The 20,092-nt window shown below is 50.2% G+C and overlaps 4 protein-coding genes across 4 annotated transcripts; 3 read left to right on the top strand and 1 right to left on the bottom strand.

Moving 5' to 3' along the window:
* Positions 1–1,589: 1,589 nt before the first annotated feature.
* On the bottom strand, positions 1,590–2,219 carry J4E92_004242 (uncharacterized protein; the record flags this gene model as incomplete). Its single annotated transcript, XM_051495632.1, has 1 exon — positions 1,590–2,219. One exon carries the CDS (start codon positions 2,217–2,219, stop codon positions 1,590–1,592), a length of 630 nt encoding a protein of 209 aa, XP_051354651.1.
* Positions 2,220–4,381: 2,162 nt separating this feature from the next.
* Positions 4,382–5,332, top strand: J4E92_004241 (uncharacterized protein; the record flags this gene model as incomplete). Its single annotated transcript, XM_051495631.1, has 3 exons — positions 4,382–4,386; positions 4,463–4,559; positions 4,844–5,332. 3 exons carry the CDS (start codon positions 4,382–4,384, stop codon positions 5,330–5,332), a joined length of 591 nt encoding a protein of 196 aa, XP_051354650.1.
* Positions 5,333–11,320: 5,988 nt separating this feature from the next.
* On the top strand, positions 11,321–12,182 carry J4E92_004240 (putative secondary metabolism biosynthetic enzyme; the record flags this gene model as incomplete). The annotated part of the gene is made up of 1 exon (XM_051495630.1): positions 11,321–12,182. A coding segment is annotated over one exon (862 nt), but the record flags the coding sequence as incomplete, so codon positions are not given.
* Positions 12,183–12,703: 521 nt separating this feature from the next.
* J4E92_004239 (Type I Iterative PKS) lies at positions 12,704–18,457 on the top strand (the record flags this gene model as incomplete). The annotated part of the gene is given in 2 exon segments (XM_051495629.1): positions 12,704–12,710; positions 12,723–18,457. The coding sequence occupies 2 exon segments, from the start codon at positions 12,704–12,706 to the stop codon at positions 18,455–18,457; spliced, it is 5,742 nt and encodes a 1,913-aa protein (XP_051354648.1).
* Between the last annotated feature and the right edge of the window lie 1,635 nt (positions 18,458–20,092).

Here is a 20,092-nt window from a genome sequence, read left to right as displayed (position 1 = left end):
ATTTATAACACGCGCGCCTGGACATTCCAGGAGCGATTACTATCGAACCGGAGTTTATACTTCCTTGGTGAACAGGTGTACTTTCACTGCAAGAAGCAGCTTTTGTGCGAAGACAGATACATCAGCGATGACACCAGCTTCTATACCCTGGACAAGATGCGCACGACAAGCGCAGAACTGAAGTCCAAGACTACCCGAGCTGGCACATATAGTCCACTGGACGAGTTTCGTTGGTACGAAGAGATCATCGCAGAGTACACCGCAAAGAAAATGGGATTTCCGGATGATATTCTCAATGCTTTCACTGGCATTCAGACTATGCTAACTCGCATGTTTGATTGGCCTTTTGTCGGCGGCCTCCCGACTTCCCTTCTGGATCTCGCATTACTTTGGACTCCAGTCACTACTATCGAGCGGCGACTGACTACCTCACAACAGCCAAGCTGGAGTTGGTCGGGCTGGATCGGCCGCGTACGATACGCAGACCTGGTGCGCCCAGGGCATAGGCCGATAAGCTCATTGTTCAGGCCGCTCGCCAAACATCAGCTCGCCATGCCAGCTACGATTGTGTTCGAGTGTATGAGCGTCCCTCTGAAAGCGTTTGAACTCACCAAGGTTCCAAAAGGGCTTTTTGACCCATTTCAGAGCACATCTAGCCCCATCACCGAAGTCTCATACTACGTTTTCGACAGCAATAAACGTCGCTGCGGTATGCTCATAGGCCTTCCGCAAGAGCATGTGCTTTCCATCGCCAGTAGGGGCCTGAAGCTCCTTGCACTGTCTACGTGGAAGTCGAACAATAGTCTCACAAAGAACGGACCAGTCATCTCTCATCTCTCGGATAATGGATATACCTCAGACGAAGAGGTGTACGATCAAGCTTTCCGCGATGCAGAGTGGTGTACTTACAACGTCATGCTCGTTCGCTTGGTAGGCGACGCGTATGAGAGGGTTGCAGTGGGACAGATGCACGTAGAGGCGTGGCATGGAGCGGGTGAGACGCGGGGAAGGTTCGCGGTGAATTAATTGCATGCCAGCCTATTTTTCCATCTCGTAACCCTCGGGCCTGTGTTCGCATAAAGGGGGAGGATGGAGATATCTTTATTCGTGTAATGACGATACTGATCAGCTGCAATAGTATGAGTCTGAACTAGCAGACTAGAGAAGTGAAGAAAGAAGAGTGTGATGAGACAGCCAAATCTATTTACTCCCCTCGACCAGCGTCCACCCAATCAAAAACAGTACCAAGCAATAGTACATAACCGCATTCTAGAACATGAAACGCAACAGCATGCGACACAAATCTCGAAAGTTCCAAGTATCTCGTACCGTACTAATGGCCATTTGTACTGTTGGAGCATTGGGTAGGCACATCGTGAGTGGTGAAATTGTCCCGCGGCGTTTCACCAAACCAGCTCGCTTTTTCCGGTGTTGCCAACGCCTCTCGCAGAACAAAGTCTGCCATCAAGAAGCCAGTAACTTGTTCGGTCGGTGGACGCCACCCTTCCAAGAACGGGAGCCTTTCTTCTTCTGTTCTCATTTAGCGCACTGCTGCAACAGGTGCTTCACGAACAGAAGGTATGTTCGATTTACTTACCGAATAGGATCTTCACAAAATCTCTTCTAGCCTTGCCGGTAGAATCAACCATCGTCTTGAGAAATTTGATAGTCTCAGCGTAACTAGTGATGCGGTGCTGCTCCAAGTACGTGAACCCCGGCGTGTGTTCACGCGAGTATTTGACCATTGCATACCGAGCTTTGGCAGCAATGTCAATATCGATGTATTGCAAGCCATCGAAATGAGAGAACCAACGGTTGAAGGTCTCGTTGTCAAATTTCGCGATACCCTCATCACCGCTGAAGTAGTAGTCCACGCGCGAAAGCGATGCGTCGTGCTCAAATGCATTGTGCTTATTGAGATGGTTCAAGTCGAAGTGGCCGAGCGATGGATCAGGCGCAATGGCGAGTGCAATTCCTGAGACGACTGTCCCCATTTCGATGCTGAGGTTGAATGTTCCGGCCAGAGCTTCGCTCAGCATGGGGATGGTAAGATTCATTCCATCGTGAGGGATGATATGGTGGTTTGCCATGCTGTTCATTGCTGGACATGGGCCTCGAACATCGCCGGGACCTGGAGGCGCCCAATTTGTGAAGTCGATACTGGCGCTTGCAACCCCAGTGATCCAGACGAAGGCGAGAGTCAAGTTGAGGAGGGACATGGCGTATCTTGTTCACTTTTGTCGAAAATGAATTTGGAGGAACAGGTCGTTTGATCGCTGATGAAGCTGCTTCATTGTCTTGTCAAAGATATACAGACCTCTTAAATATTCCTCGCGATTTGGCACAGATGTACGGCGCCACCCAAATCTCGCAGTGTGTCAACCCCATTATGATCAAAGCTTTGAGGTTACATCAGGCAGCCATAGGCAGACCTGAAGCCCGATGTTCTTACGTGGGAGCCTCAGCATAACAGCCCCAATGTCTGAGCCAGCTGGCGCACTTTCCGATGGCCTTCGGGAAAGGAGTACAGGACGGGCGTACGTCTGGACCCAAGCCATGATAATCTCCTTCCATGGCGGCTCGGGAAAGTCTCCAGAAACTGCCTCGCTCTACTACAGAGGGTGCGTGTGATAAAAACAGTCATTTCCAACGCCAACTTACTTTGGAATATGTGTGTAGTTTTGAGAATCTTCGTTAGGCCTGCTTTGGGCACGATAGGAAACTGGATTTGGGAATCTCTTAGCCCCTACGACTGAGTCAGGGGAACAGATGAGCCCTAGCTGACTAGGAGTGAAGCCCCATCCCTCCTTGCCGAACAATTTACCTGTCATTGTACTAGTGATTTTCTGATATGATGCACAGATCGTAGATAGGCGTTTGTTATCCTTCTCGTGGCGCCTCACACGGAAGGCAAAGCGCCCGAGCATACGCCACATGTCTACCTGGGCTCACTCACAGAGTTCTCGGCCAAGGCAATTGTACATCAGCTGCTTTCATATGTCGCAAGTCGGAATTGATGCTAGCTAGATACGAAAAGCCCACCCGCTCAGCTGGGCAATCTCCCGTACCGCTGAAGTAGCCAACCCGTGATCTATGTTTCCCCTGTCGCACTTATCGGACGAGGCAGATACACGCAACAACCTTGCATACCGGCGATCATCAGCAGTTTACGGTTCGGGAAGCGAAGAACCAGTAGTTTTCACGAAGGAAACCCAAAGGCGTACATGAATGTGGCAGGTCATGGCGTGATGACAGCGTTTGAACGGTACGAATGAGCCAGCACTCGACAAAGTCTGGTGATTTTACTTGGCAGTTCAGTCAGCTTACGGTTCTTCGCTTGTTCCAGCAAATCGGAGTCTTCTCCAAGACAGATGCCCGAGTGTGCCATACCATAGGCTGAATGAAACCGTTCGTTAAGCATCAATCGACGGCCTTATCTGGGCGGAACCTCCGGAGGCGCCATCCTGGGAAGGCCTTTGTGCTACCACACATAATCTTAAATCTTTGACGAATTGTTGGACTCAGCTGAACCATACATGCAGCTTCCCTGCATCAGCATTTCTTACGGTGCAGCATGCGATAATCTTATCTTTGCCTGACAGGAGCACTGCAGCGACAACACCGTTCATACTCATCTTGCAGCGCACTTCGGCGGCAGCGAGGTAACGGAGAGCTCATTGATCGGATATTTTTGGCCGTCATTAGGACGGACAAGGTGTATGCCCCCGAGTTCTCTGGTACACCCGTATAGTGTATTCCAAACAGCAACCTTCAAACCTTTTACTTGTCAGGAGTCGAATGTGCCCATCTTCTCCGCAGGCTACAACTCGTGATGTCACCTGATTCTAACGCACCCTCAATCGGCTCTCTCGTCGAGGAGATCAGTTGTCTGTCGGCAAGGATCTCCAGATACCTGAACACTTCCTCCCAACCTCATCCTACATCTGGGGCTGTTACGACTGCATTGCCAGATACTGATGAGTTTGAAGCTGTACGCGCACCACTCAATGACGCTGCGCTCGACTTACTTCGTCTGGTGAACGGACCAGAACGCACTCTGCGGTCATTCTTCTTCTCACACTATGATCTTGCAGCCCTCCAAGTTGCGCTTGATCGCGGGTTCTTCAAGCACGTACCACTCCCAGAAGTCGGTGTAAAGTCTGATGCGCAAGGTATCGTGGACAACCCCAGTGCTCGGAGTGCCAGCATCCAACAAATTGCGGATAAAGCCGGCATGGATCCTGATCGTGCGGCAAGAGTGATGGGGCTGTTGGCAACGCACCGCATCTTCCAACGAGTACCAAGCGACACCGATCGCTACGAACACACAGCCGCTTCGGCATCGCTAGCCACAAACAAAGGTCTCCATGCAATAGCGGACATGCAGTCAGTATTCAACGACAGCCCGCAGTGCTCAACGCAGCTAACAGTGGCTTACTTAGAATGGATGACATGCTCAAAGCGGTGTCGGCAACTACCGAAACGATTACAAGATCCCCCAATACGTACAGCCAAGAGAATTCCCCGTTCTCTACAGCATATGGAATGAGCATGTACAAGTACTATGAGCAGCAACCTTCCAAAGCTGCACGGTTTGCACAGGCAATGAGTAGCTGGTCTCAACGTTCGTTCTCCACATCATTTCCTTCGATCAAATAGGAGTACTGACAATCATAGTGGATCGACAGGTCTCGGAACTTCGTGATACATTCCCATGGGAGTCATTGGGTCATGGGAAGATAGTAGATGTTGGGGGTGGAAGCGGCCATATCTCAATCGAGCTTGCGCGTGTGGGTTGCTTATCTCCTGTCCGGAAACTCTGGGTGCTAACATCTCCGTTTAGCACTTCAAGTCCTTGCGTTTCGTGGTCCAGGACATTTCCCAGGAGATGCTCGCACAGTCCGAAGAGATGGTCATCCAGGAACTCGAAGGGCGTGTCACGTTCCAGCAACATGATTTCTTCGATACGCAGCCGGTGGTCGACGCGAATGCCTTCTTTCTTCGCCAATGTCTCCACAACAACAATGACGACAACTGCGTCAAGATCATACGCGCTCTTGTACCGGCGCTTGAAAAGTGTGGGAAGGACACACCTCTGCTCATCAACGATGTTATCATGCCCGAAAGCGGAACGATGACTCGCCATGAGGAGCATCATCTGCGACAGGTAGACATCTGCATGATGGTGACATTGGGAGCAAAGCAGCGTACCGAGAAGGAGTTCGAGAATTTGCTGACGCAAGCTGATCCGCGATTGAAGATCATGAAGGTCTGGCCTAATCCCTTTGGCGTTGGGTTACTAGAGGTACATCTTGGTACCACCAATCATTGAAGTAGTGCAATGAACATCGAGAGCATGGCTTGAATGCTAGAGTGATGGAATACTTGTGATTGACCAGATTGCGAGAATGACTGTCAAGTGTAATTCTGTGACCTCGTGATATCCCCTGGCAGCGACGGCACTGTCTCAATCTATTCATGTGTGAAGCCGATCTGCTTCCCATCATTCCGTGTTGTATCCAGACTTCCCAACGACAACGCCAAAAGCGCCACCCTTCTTCCCAAACATGACGCGCAAGTCGTCAACAACAGCGTCTGGGTTCTCCCATGCTGCGAAATGACCACCCTTTTCGTGTTCTTTCTCAAACACGACCGGTCCCAAAGTATGATTCCACAGCTTTGGCAGTAGAATGAGGTCCTTCGGAAACCTCGAGATACCCAAAGGTACATCCGAGTAGGTCTGAGCAAAGACGAATGGGGAGACATCGGCATGCTCCATAGCATAGTAGATGTAACTGGTCGCTGCGGGCCCAGCACGTGAAAAGTAATAGATGCTGATCCAGGTCAAGATCTCATCGTCAGTCCACTCGTAGTCATCCACCCAGTCGTGTAGTGCTTCGAGTAGCCAAGCCAGTAGCCCGACGGGACTGTCTGCCATGAAGTATCCCACAGTCTGAGGCTTGGTGGCTTGCTTCCTGTAGTAACCATTCCCTTCCTTCGAAAACCATTCAGTACGACTAAGCCCTTTCAGCTCGCTGGGGCTGAGATCTGAGCTAGCCAATTTGGCATGGAGCTCGGGATGAGACTCAATCGTCGGTTCAGCCGGTGCTGCGTTGTTGATGTGGTGCGCTTTGACGTGCTCGGGGTATCGGAGGGCGAGGAAGCGGGCAACAAGATATCCCAGGTCACCTGATTGAACCACATATTCAGCGTATCCTAAAGCAAGCATGACCTTGTGCAAAGCTTCGGCTTGCTGAGCTATGCCAAAATCCTTGCGCTTAGAGGCAGACGAGAAACCGAAGCCGACGAGGCTGGGCGCGACAACATGGAACGCCGGGAATTCCACGCCGCCTCGAACAAGCTGAGGTAGGATGCGAGTAACCTCGACGAAGCTACCGGGCCACCCATGAATGAAGAGGAGTGGAAGAGCGTTCTGAACTTCACTGCGCTGATGAATAAAGTGCACGTCCTGTCGTTCGAAACCCTCGATCTCCACCTGTGTGGTGTATTGACTGAATCTGTTTAGATCTGTCTCAATGGTTCGCCAATCGAATCCGTTGCTCCAGCGAGAAGCAAGACGCTGAACGTCTGACAATGGGGACCCGTGGCACCAATCGACAGCATCAGCGCACTCCTCGGGGAAATCAGTCAGGGCCAGCTTCTTTTGTAGACGCGAAAGTGTCTCATCCGTGATGGATATAGTAAAAGGTACGACGTGTGACATTTTGTTCAAATCGTTTGACAATGAAGAAGATGCGCAGTCAAATGTGCTGTGTTGGTGTGCGGTCCTGGTGTTGAGGCTCACAGCGTTGCTGATGGGGTCAGAGAGGAGGGGAAGGCCAGACCCTGAAACCTTACCTGCTTACTGACATTGTTGGCGGCAACTGGTATTCTTTGTGTAGCCACGAAACGCAAAAGCATGCAGTGCCGAATGTACATAGTTAGCGCGGACGTGGGGCAAAAGCAATCAGGGGCCGAGCCGGGAACCGCGATGCCGCTGTATGCTGCATTATCTCCGCAGGACCCTTGTTCAAAGCAGCTAGTCACAGAGTCGAAGAAGTAATGCCAATGATTAGGAGCCTCAGTCATCGTATAGAGCGCGTTGGATTGGATGCAAACTGATCTCATTACTGCCGAGCAAAAGCATGCGACACCATTACCCGGATACCCTTGGAGCCCTTCTGGGCGACCGGCACGAACTGATCACTCTCAATTTCCACATCTCGCTTTCCTGTCTCCCACAGACTCATGACACCCACGTCATCCTGGCTCCATGCCATCATCGTACCATGCTCACTGCAGCTTCCCCAAGTTCTCCAAATCGCGGCCAATGCCACATACAGTTCCGCATATGCCAGGCTCTCTCCAAAGCACCTGCGGCTGCCAGCACAGAAGCTTACCAGATACTTCTCAAGGTCAGGCCCTCTCCCGGCCAACCAACGCTCTGGGGAGAACCTTTTGCTGTCTGGGTAGATACTCTCATCGTTGTGAATAAGTACGCTTGTACTTGCAACGGGTGTGCCTGGTGGAATGTTCCAGCATTTTCCCGTGTCTCTGTCCGTGAATACGAGACTGTTGTTCGGATCGATGCGCTGAAGGCGAGTGGAAACTCCGTAGCTGAGGCGCAGACCTTCTTTCACCACCGCGGTAAGATATGGCAATGCCTCAAGTGTTGGTAGTGGCGTTTTAGACGCATCATCCGGGTTTGGTATAGCAATAGAAAGCTCGTCCTTCAGCTTCTGCAATGTGTCTGGTTGAGACAGAAGCCAGAAGTGGATGAGCTCAAGTGCCGCGGCGGTAGTAAGAGTGCCTGCCATCACCACCATCTGCGCGTCATCAGCAAGACGTTCGATGCTCTTTTCGTGTGGCGGAAGTTTCGAGCTGAGCACTTCGTGAAAGATTGTAGGGTGCTCTCTACTGCGCCATTCATCGTTTTCACCGGCCATAATCCTCTTCACTTGGGCCTCTGAAGTCCGCTTCTGGGCAGTGAATGTAGCCAGAGCTGGGAATAGCTGTTGAAGCATCCAGTCAGGGAGCGACTTTAGAAGAGGATTGATCCATGGAGCATGTTTCACGAAGTTGGCGGAGTTGGCACCCGCTAGCGAGGCATCGCGGGCCCAAGGGTCGAAGTTTGGGTCTTCTGGAACGTCATTCAGTTTCAAACATGTTTGTAAGTCAAAAAGGGTACTTACCAAGTCGATGGTCGCATCTCGCGAAGGAGTAAAGATTTACCACGTCTATAGATGTTAGCAATAGAATATCTTGCCGCAGGGGTCGCCACCACTAACCATTGGTAAGAGCAGAAAACATGCAACTAGCGTTCAAGACGCGCCGAGATTCTCGGAACTCTTTCATACGATTGAGCATGACCTCAACCCTTTCTGTTATGACCGGCTGCAATCTTCTTACGCTTGCCTTGCTGAAGAATGGCAACAGGGCAGCCCGCCGCTTCCTATGCAGATCATGCTGCACAGTTGCAAAGACGCATAGGTCGAGGCCCATGAACCTTGTGAAGAAAGGGTACTTGTCCGACTTGCGCTGGGAAGTAGCCGGAGCATATATTGTTCCGTAAAAGTCCTGCCATCATTGTAGTTCAGCACGTGTGACATCATACGGTTAGACGGCATCATCGTATCAGCGACTCACTGGATCATGAATGTGGACTTCCCAAGGCGAAATACGGATGATTGGACCGTACGTTTTGTGCAGCTCCCCTATCTTGAAAGTGTACTGTCCTCCCAAGACCAGATCGTAATAGATCTCGAATCTATATCCCAGTCAGCCTCTTCACGAATTGCTTTCGTCGGGCTGCCTACAGTCTTGTTACCGCGGCAAGTTTCGGCCCCGGGATATGCGCAATTGGGGACAAATAGAGGCGCCAGAAGATCTCGTAAGCTACGTATATCAAAGGCGCCAGAAGAAGTACTTCTAGATAGTTCATCGTCGCGGATTGAGAAGCGGTAACTACGGAATGATCATGAGTTTACAAGAGACAGCACCGTAGTAATCTCAAGACCATTGCTATAGGAGCCTTGACATTCATAGTGTCCGTCTGAGAAGAAGCTACCTAGGTAGTGCTTACCTCGATTACCGAGCCCAATGTTGGTGCAGAAGTAGACTAATGAGAACGATGTCTTAGCTCGTTATTAGAACGCCGTTAGCAGCTGCATACCGCTTTAGCCTAGCTTCTAATAGAAGACCTTAATGTATTAATATAATCTATATTTTATTTACTAAAGCACTAGTCTAAAAGTAGTTTTTTTTATTCTATAATTTTATAATACTACTACTTACTTAAATAAAAAAGTACTATAAAAGCTACTAACTTAATTTTATTATAAAGCTTTATTACTACTATTTTTACTAGTTTTACTTATACGCGTACTATAAGCTAAAGCTAGTAACTACTTAATTTACTATTTTCTTTTTATATTTATATAAGTTTTTTAAAATTAACTTTTTATAATTTATAAGCTATAGCTTTAAGCTTAGCTTCTTAAGTAAAGCTTTAAGTATATAAATTTTATTTACTTAATAAATTTAGTTTAAAGCTATAGTAAATATTAGTATATACTTATATACTTAAATAAATTATATACTATTACTAAAATTTTATAATAGTAGTATACTTATTTTTACTTTACTTATAAGCTTAAAGTACTTATATATTTATTTACTAATAGCTTTAATATTAAAAATAGCTTTTATTAAAGTATTAGTATAGCTTAAAAGTTTACTTTAAAGTAATTAGTTAAAATTTAAAAAGCTAAGTATATTTATTTTTACTAAAAAAATAATAAAATACTAAATTTACTATTAATTATAAAAAGAGTTTTAAAAGTTTTAATTACTTATAATTATAATAAAGAAAAAAAGAAAATAGTAAAAAGTACTTTTTTATAAGTACTTTAAGCTTTAACTTTAGTTTTATAGTATAAGCTATTATAAAACTTATTATATATTTATTATAAAGTTATCTTAGCTACTATAGTTAAATATAGAAATAACTATTTTAATAAATAGCTTTAGTAAACTACTATTATTAACTTACTAACTTACTAATATATATACCTAAAGTCTTTTATAATAAGACTTTAAATTTAAGCGCGAGCCTACAAGATCCGATAGGAGATCTTGTGCTTACTCGGGTATACCCGCGACCGGATGCGTGCTACCTATCTTACAGCGTTTTCGGTAAGCTATGGCGCGCCCATATGCCAGACCGATCGCATGACCTGGTAGCATACGCGGTTCCGCTTTCGATATCTGCGCGGTCGCTACACCTAGGTACCCGAGTGGGAAGGCTCCTAGGGCTTACGTGAGACGAGTCGCACGGCGCTGCGAGCCGAACCGGAACGGGCCCACGGCACATGTCGATCACGTCAGCTCATATCGCAGGCCTCAGGTCCTATGCGTGCTCATAATGATTGGTGCTCGAAGTGCACAGATAGTGCGGATGTGGATTTGATGGGTTGCAGTAGGTTCCAGCCCAGCTGCGCTCGGACGGAAGGCGCGCGCCACTAAGGTCAGCTCCCAACCGTTCGGTCCACAACCTGGGAGGGCGTAGAGATTACGCGCAAACCCTCGCCTTGACCATCGAAACAGTAGTGACTCAGTCTCACCGCTGACCATCTGCTGACATCGAAAGGTGGCATGGACTACCTAGGTGCCTGTCGTGCTACTACATTGTCAGTACCCCGAGGCTGCGACTCAAGGCTGCATCTATTCCGGCCGAGATCGGCCTCAACTTGAGGGCTTCAATTTCGGAAGCTACTCTCCGTATCACGATACTGAATCGGTCTTCTCAGTGACAAGACACATCTTTTGATTATTAGGCACTGATGATCGCGATTGCAAGGAGTGTTTCATTTGCGACTAGCTTGATGACATTCGTGTAAAAACCCAAAAATCAGAATATCACCACCAAGTCGCACATGCATACACTGCATATCGTGAGTGAATCAATCCCCACGTAAAGCTTGCACAGCCATGGGCTGATATACGCCTGATCCTCGGGCCTGGGAAGTATCTAGCCTCTCCAAAGTGTAGTCTTATCATGTTGCAAGCGGTGAAAATCCCAGTTGAGTCCTTACCACATACATATGCACCATCCGCGCAGGAAGGCTATGTGGCCATTCATTGTACGATGTTGGTATCAATCGGCATGATGACATACATCTCAATGCAGTACGTAGCTGCCGAAGAACCCCTTGGAAGACTTGGAGGGGTGATTGCTTGCGTACATGGACAGGTTGTGGGGCGATAGAAGTCAGCTTTGCTACGAATCGTGGAGCTTTCGCTAGTCACTTCGTAAAAACAGATATCAAGGCTCTCTCTCTACTACTGTAGCATTAGTGCGGATCGCTCGTGAGATCGACAACTTCCAAGGAAAACTGCTCAAGTTCTCATCGATATCACACTACCAAAATCACAAACTGTCAAACATCAATATGGCTTCAGCACACGATTTGCCGTCCATGCTCATTTTTGGACCGCAAGCGGAGTTGCCCTCCGATGCGGTGATGGCAAATTTGCGAGACGACCTTGTCAATAATTGTTCGTTGTCGACCTTGGTGGCCGCAATCGAGGATCTGCAGCAATTCTGGACAGCACTGGTCGATTTCGATCCGAGACTGAACGATGCTCAAGGGGGGAAGACACTGAACGAACTGCAGTACTGGCTTCACAGTGGTCAGCTGCCCGACCGCAACAGGGACCTTCCAAACTTGTTGACCGTTCCCATGACGGTCATTCTGCAAATCACTCAGTACGCCCGCTACATTGCCGGGCTCGAGTTGAAGCATCCTCACGTTCACATCCTTACTGAACTCAAGGAAGCCGGCGTTCAAGGCTTCTGCATCGGCTTTCTCAGTGCATTCATCGTCGCCACTGCCCGCAATGAGGCTGAGATAGGCGTCATTGCCGCTACCATGCTACGTCTAGCTGTCTGCATCGGCGCCTATGTCGACAAGAATGTCGGCTATGGCGAAAGTTCCTCTCCCAGCGCATGCATTGCCGTTCGCTGGAAGGACGATACCGTACGCGGCAGGGAAGAAGTTGATGTCATTGTCCAGCAGTTCAAAGAGGTATGTTACAGCGTAACAACTGCGCTGTTTCGGTCAAAGGCTAACACCTCGCTGTGTAGGCATACATATCAAGCATCAATGACCAGGCCAGTGTGACGGTTACGGCGAAACATTCGGATATCGCAGACCTAACGGATAGCTGCCGCTCCCGTGGACTGCGTGTGAGCACCCTTTGCGTCAATGGTCGTTTCCACACTGGTGTTCACTTACCCGCGGTGGAGCACATCAGCGCGTTTGCGAGAGATAGGGATGATATGCAGCTACCATCCACCGATAGGCTGCATTTGCCTGTAAGATCCACCGTTGACGGCACAGTGATTCGAGAAGGAGCATTGATACGACACATTCTTGAGAATACACTATCGGAGCAAGTCAACTGGTACGCAGCAGTGCAGGCTGCTGCTGCTCCGTTGAAGGAGGACACCGCCCCGGTTGTGATCTTCGTTGGTACTGGAAGCCACGTTCCTGCCTCGCTCCTTCCGGATCCACGTTTCCAAACAATTTCGCTGGGCGAAACAATCGGAAACAAGACAGCATCAACTCCACATGTCGCATCCCCTCTCGCCAACGTGAACGCCCAGTCTGAGTATCCTCCAAATTCCATCGCCATCGTCGGCATGTCCGGTCGATTTCCAGGAGCAGACTCTCTCGACGAGCTTTGGCAGCTACTGTTGTCTGGCAAAGTAATGGCGCAGCATGCGCCAGTCGAGAGGCTTGGGCTGCCTCAGACAGGCAATCATGCAGACACGAAATGGTGGGGCAACTTCCTCAACAACCCTGACGCATTCGACCATAGTTTCTTCAAGAAGTCTTCTCGTGAAGCAATTGCTTGGGACCCGCAGCAGCGGATATTACTCGAAGTGGTGTACGAAGCCTTGGAATCAGCCGGGTACTTCTGCGCAGGATCGAGCAAACAGCCTCAAGACTATGGGAGCTACATGGGCGCTGTGATGAACAACTATTACGACAATGTCTCGTGCCACCCAGCTACAGCGTACGCGACCCTTGGAACATCTCGCTGCTTCATCAGCGGATGCGTGAGCCATTATTTTGGGTGGACTGGACCCGCTTTGACAATCGATACTGCTTGCTCTTCGTCTTTGGTGGCCATCAACACTGCATGTCGGGCCATATGGTCTGGAGAATGTTCTCGAGCTGTGGCTGGAGGGACCAACATGATCACCAGCCCATTCGACTACCAGAACCTCCACGCAGCTGGGTTTCTTAGTCCAAGCGGCCAGTGCAAGCCATTCGATGCTGGTGCTGACGGTTACTGTCGTGGAGAAGGTGTGGGTGTCGTGGTGCTTAAGAGACTGGAGGACGCCCTCACTGAGAACGACAACATCCTAGGTGTCATCATGGGCTCTGCAGCAAACCAAAACCACAATCTCAGTCACATTACCGTCCCGCACTCGGGCTCGCAAGTCGATCTGTACCAGAAGGTGATGGCCGCTGCAGGTGTAGACCCGCAAGCCGTGTCTTATGTGGAGGCGCACGGGACCGGGACAGGTGTGGGCGACCCTGTTGAATACCGCAGCATTCGAGACGCATTCGCTGGTCCTTCTCGAAAGGACCTCCTTCATTTTGGGTCTATCAAAGGAAACATTGGCCACACGGAGGCGACTGCTGGCATCGCGGGTCTCATCAAAGTCCTTCTGATGATGCAGCATGGAAGGATACCGCAGCAGGCCAGTCATTCCTCGATGAATCCGAAGATCCAGACAAATTCTTCAGATCGCATGGATTTATCGACGAGAACGATTGAATGGGCTGCTCCAAGTCGTATCGCCATGGTGAATAGCTATGGTGCTGCGGGCAGCAACTCGGCTGTTCTGATCAGAGAGTATCAAACGACACCACTCAGAACACGGGAGGCTCTGGCCAAATACCCCATCGTTATTTCTGCAGGCTCAGTGAACAGTCTCATATCTTACACAAAGAAGCTTACGAGTACGCTGCGACACCTACAGTCAGACGGAACGACAGTCCAGCTGGGCGATCTGGCATTCAATCTCGCTGATCGAACAAATCATGCTCTGCCATATATGTTGACAACAGATATCTCCGATATGACAGAGCTGGAAACAAAGATTGGAGCAGCTTCTGAGAAAGACATTACGATGACTTCAAAGCCGAAGCCAGTCATCTTGGTCTTCGGGGGCCAAGAGAGTGATTTCGTTGGTCTTTCCGAGCCGATCTTCAAATCCTCTACTCTCTTCCGCCACCATCTCGACGCGTGCGATATTGCTCTGCACGCGCTAGGTTACGAAGGGATCTATCCCGCGATCTTCCAACGTACGAGCATCTCAAGTTTGGTCGCTCTTCACTCGGCTCTTTTTGCTGTTCAATATGCTTCTGCGCGGGCTTGGATGGACAGTGGGCTTGAAGTCGCCGCCGTCGTTGGTCACAGTTTCGGTCAGTTGACAGCGCTTTGCATCTCTGGTGTTCTGTCGCTAGAAGATGCACTTGTGTTGGTTACTACCAGGGCTTCCATCATGCTGAAACATTGGGGTACCGAATCCGGGGAGATGATGTTCCTACAAACCGATCAAACCACCGTCTCCGAGCTTCTGCATACGCTGAGAACCCGGAATCTAGCTCACAGCTTGGAGATCGCGTGCTACAACGGCCCAAGGAGTCACGTTGTAGTTGGTTCGCGCAACGACATCGAAGAGCTGGACTCTTTGATCGCCAACAACATGCAGTTCAAGGCTTCTATCCGAACCAAGAGACTGAAAGTCACGCATGGCTTTCACTCTGAGTTTACTGAACCTCTTTTGCCGCATCTTGACGAGCTTGCCCAATCTCTTGAATGGAATACTCCGGCCATTCATCTCGAGACATGCGATGAAGGCCAGAGCATCTCGCATCCTGACCACACTCTACTGGCTCACCATACAAGACGCCCAGTCTTCTTTCAGAACGCCGTCGAACGACTTGCACGGAAGTTTCCCCAGGCCGTCTGGCTGGAGGCAGGCCGTGGCTCTTCCGTCAGTCAGCTTGTTCAAGGCTGTATTGTTGACAACCAGAACAGTATCGTGCTGTCTCCTCAACTCACTTCATCGAATGCGCAAGATTCATTGACCAGCGTGACAACGAGTCTTTGGAAAGCTGGGTTTTCGATACAGTATTGGCCATTCCATCGAACACAGAGAAGTCAGTATCAATACTTGGCTTTGCCACCATATCAGTTCGAGAAAACTCAGCACTGGCTTCCATTTACTGGACGCGGAGGTCAGAAGGAGAAAGTTACAGCACCCGTCGACATACAGCCGACAACGCATGAGCTACTGACATTCCTTCACTTCACCGACGACAGTGAGAGCGAAGCTGTTTTCAACATTGCGCCACAAAGCGATCGCTTCAAATCCATGCTTGCAGGGCACGTCATGGCGGGCCAGTCGCTCGCTCCAGCTTCGCTTTACTTTGAGGTCGTTGCCCGTGCTGCATTGTTCCTTGCAGACGATACAGAGAACGTCATGTACATCCCTACAACGGAAGACCTTACAATGAAGTCACCGATTGGCATCAGCACCGATGTTGATATCCGGCTCTGCTTGAAACGTCTCGACGTCTTGTACCCGTCGTGGTCGTTTTCCATCACCACACAAGCGAAGAGCGTTCAGCGCAATGAGCCCTTCGAGCAGTCGACTGGACGTGTGCATCTTACTGCTCGGCAGGACAAGCAAGCGGCACAAGTGTTCAAACGCTTCGAGTCTCTGATCGGCTTGCGTCGTTGCAAGGAGATCCAATCTCATCCTGACGCAGAGAAGATGTCGGGAAACCACATCTATCGTGCGTTTAACCACATCGTGCACTACGGCGAGAACTTTCGTGGCATCAAGGAAGTCTCATGCGTTGGCTTCGAGGCCACTGGCAAGGTCAGGATGTTTGTGGATCCGGAGAGACCTGCCGATGAGAGGTTGACGGACACACCCATGACGGATAGTTTCATGCAGTTCGCTGGTTTCCTGGTCAACTATTTCAACAACGCAAGCTTGGAAGATGTGTTCGTCTGCCACAAGATCGAACATATCGAGATTGGCGATGGTTTCAACCCGGATGCAAATGAGTGGATTGTTTACTCAAACATGACACAAGACGATGATGACGGCGCCTCGGCTGACGCATACGTTTTCGACCCAAGCACGAAGAAGATGGTCATGGCGGCGTTTGGCTTCTGTTTTTCGAAGATGTCGCAATCACTTCTTGCTAGAATGCTGAAGAGCGTCAACAAAAGCAGCACTTCGACAAAGGAGCCGGAAGTGACCGCGATCAAAGACGACGTGACAGTAAAGCCAGCTGCACAAGCAGCTACTGCACTGGAAAGACAGTCTGCCAGCGAGCGAACGCGTGTGCTCAAGATCCTTCACGACGTCACTGACGTATCTCTTGAGCAACTTCAGGATGACTCTGTGTCTCTCGAAGACCTTGGCGTTGACTCTCTCATGGCCACTGAAATCCTCAATGACATTCGTGTCGTACTAGGACTGACCATTGATTTGACAACGTTCCTGTTCTTTGCAAGCGTGAAAGAGTTTGTTGTCTACGTCGATGCCAAACTGGGCATCAGTGTAACCGACGAAGACACGCCCAGTACGAGCGACGGAGTACCTGTTTTGACTCCAGAGTCTCCTTCAAACGGGCCGGCATTTCCATCCGCATCTACTCAGATCGTTACGGTACCAGAAAGTCGACCGTCGATATCGTCGGCTTACGAAGCCTTTCGTGAAGTACGAGGCAATTATGACCAGCTCGCAGTTGGCACCAGGGCGACAGGATTCTGGTCCAATGTGTACCCCGATCAGGCGAAGCTCGTCCTTGCCTATGTTGTTAATGCTTTCGCTCAACTCGATTGCAACCTAACAACTATGCGCCCAGGCTGCGCAGTCCCTGACGTACACGATAAAGTCCTGCCCGCGCACAAACAGCTTGTACGACAGCTCTATCGTATCTTGGAGGATGCGCGTCTGATCTCTGTTACGGAGGGAAGATACTATCGAACGGGTATCGCAATCGACACCTCGCCTGCTGAGCTCCTGTATCAAGCCATTATTCCTCGACATCCCGAGAGCGCAAATGTTCACAAGCTCGTCAAAGTCATTGGTACTAAGCTTGCTTCCTGCCTCGTAGGCGAAACGAACGGTCTGCAGCTCATCTTCGGAGACCGAGAGAATAAGCATACCTTGGAGGATATGTATGCAAACTGGCCCCTGCTTCGGACGCCCACACTTCTCCTCGGAGACTTCTTGCTCAAAGCGTTCACCAGTGCAACCGGGAGTGGCAAGTTCAAGATCCTGGAAGTTGGGGCGGGTACCGGCGGAACGACGAAATATCTAATCAGTCATCTCCAAGCCCACAACATTGCATTTGAATACACCTTCACCGACATTTCCAGCTCTCTCGTGAGTGCCGCGAGGAAGACGTTCAAGGGCGTCGAAGGCATGATATTTGAGGTCATGGATATTGAGAAACCCCCACTTGAAGCTCAGCAAGGCGAGTACCACGCCATCATCGCGACGAACTGCATTCATGCGACTCGAAAGCTGGACATTTCTCTCAAGCATTTGCACCAGATGCTGAGAGAAGATGGTGCTCTCACCCTTGTCGAAATCACCAAAAACATGTTCTGGTTGGATATTGTCGTCGGTCTATTCGAGGGCTGGTGGTTGTTCGAAGACGGTCGTACCCACGCTTTGATCGACGAGCTGCGATGGCAGGGCCTGATGAAAGAGGCTGGATTCCAGAGTGTTCTTTGGTCTGATGGAAGTACACTCGAGGCAGCGACAGTACGACTCATCGGCGCCTTTCCTCAAGCTCCAGTTGTGAAATCCATCAACGGCAGAGCAGAGACGAAGACGTCGGGGAAGGCAGTGTTGGAGACGGTCGTGTATAAGACGATCGGCAACCAGGAGATACACGCCGACGTGTATTGTCCCGTCCATCCACCAGCAAAGAAGCTGCCCGTCGCTTTGATGATCCATGGAGGCAGTCATATCATCTTCTCGAGGAAGGATATTCGTCCGCCACAAACGAGACTTCTCCTCGAAAAGGGCTTCCTCCCCGTCAGCCTCGACCATCGCTTGTGTCCCGAAGTCAAGCTCGTGGAGGGTCCAATGGTGGATGTGTGTGATGCGTTGGACTGGGCGCGCAACATTTTGCCGCACATGAAGCTCAATTGCGCGCCCGGTTTGCAAATCGATGGTGAGCGAGTCGTAGTCGTGGGATGGTCGTCTGGAGGGCAGCTGGCCATGTCGTTGGCGTGGACGGCGCCTCAGAGGGGACTGCGTCCCCCGGAAGCGATACTGGCATTCTATTGCCCAACAGACTATGAGGATGAGTGTAAGTTCGCTAAAGCTTGTTGTGGCTAGAAGGACTCACACGCTGACATGTGCATCTAGGGTGGAGACATCCTATTCAGCCCAATGGCGCCGAAGACACAGGATTGGAGTATGATGTACTTGAATCCATCGAAGACGTACCAATCACCAATTACGGTATCGTCGGGGCATGGGAGCCACTCTCGGATCCTCGGATTGGTACAGATGCCCGCTGTCGCATCGTGTTACACATCAATTGGAAAGCGCAGACGCTCCCCGTCATTCTCGGCGGCCTCCCCAGTAGAAAGAAGGCCAACGAATTAGACTCGCAGGACTGGAATGCTCTCCCACAGCCTGCACTGGAGGAAATCATCCGAGCCAGCCCACGCGCACAGATTATGAGAGGCCAGTACAAGACGCCGACCTTCCTTGTTCATGGCACGAGCGATGACTTGATCCCCTGGGAGCAGTCGCAAGGCACGTACGAGGCACTCGTGATGAAAGGTGTGTTATCTGGCCTTGCTATCGTCGAGGGTGCGCCGCATATCTGCGACCTCAGTAGCAATCCCGAATCGGAGGGGTGGAAGGCTGTGTTGAAAGGCTATGATTTTCTTTCTGCCGCGATAGACCATTCCACTTCTGCTGCTGCCGGGTGTTCCATCTGATCGGGTTCTTTCGGTTGCGATAGCCCTGGTTCGAGAGACCTTCAACGTAGAGGGTGTAGTGTGGATTCGGAACTCATGGGTGGCTCATTCGCGATGGATCATGGCCAGTGATGTCTACAATTGAATCAGCTCGGTGATTTAGGTAGAAAAGAACAACATCGAGGGATAAAGTGTCGTAACTCAATATCATCCCAGCGGAACACGCTGGATGGGATCATCATCGTACCTGTTAATCTGTGATCGCCTGAGCGGCCAACACCTGGACGTAGTTGATGGGATAACCCCGGGATCAAGAACAATTCTGACTGTAAGGAAGTGCGCAAGCGACGACAGTTGCTGCCGGTAGTACAGTATGGGTGTATGCGAGGCTGCTGGAGTGTGGCGGGCCATCTCCAAGGCCCCTGGAAAAGCGCGGGGCTGGGCAGGGTCCAATTATGCGCTAACGATATGTGCTCGACGCCTGCGTCGTCATTGTCCCCTGCTCTACGCACCGTGTGCCGCAAAAGCACTGCGCCCACCAGAACTCGACTCATCCAGCTAATCTGAAGTAGCCAGCGACAACATGTGGCCCTTTACACGTTGCCATGTTCGCTCCCGTACTGCTCCTTCTCTTTGCGCAACCAAATCGCTGCCAAGAGATTGCATTCGGCAGTCATGCGACTGAATGGCGGTCGAACTCTTTCGTACATACACAGATATCGCCTGTGATTGCGACATATACACACGTCATCCATACTATACCCGCACCGCCGTTCGAGTCCCAGCCTCCCTTCGCCTATAGCCTGTCTCTTTTCCGTCGTACAGTGTCGCAAAAACCTACCGAACCCCATGAAACCGTTGCCTTCCTTCCGCCTTCGCTCTCCGCTCGTATAGCGGAATGGAAGACAGGCCACGAAGATTTTGCGATGACAGGTTGATGGGACTCTGGCCTGTTGTAGAGTTCTGGCGCGACGTGCACGCATCGCATTTGAGGGGTACCCATTCAAGTAAGAACGCATTCCGCAATACTTTTGATCGACAC

The sequence above is a fragment of the Alternaria infectoria genome (assembly GCF_024043175.1).
Source record: "Alternaria infectoria strain BMP 0036 chromosome Unknown scaffold_5, whole genome shotgun sequence".
NCBI classification, from domain to species: Eukaryota; Fungi; Ascomycota; class Dothideomycetes; order Pleosporales; family Pleosporaceae; genus Alternaria; species Alternaria infectoria.
The sequence above is the reverse complement of the archived record's forward strand: the minus strand, read 5'-3'. Positions and strand labels throughout refer to the sequence as shown.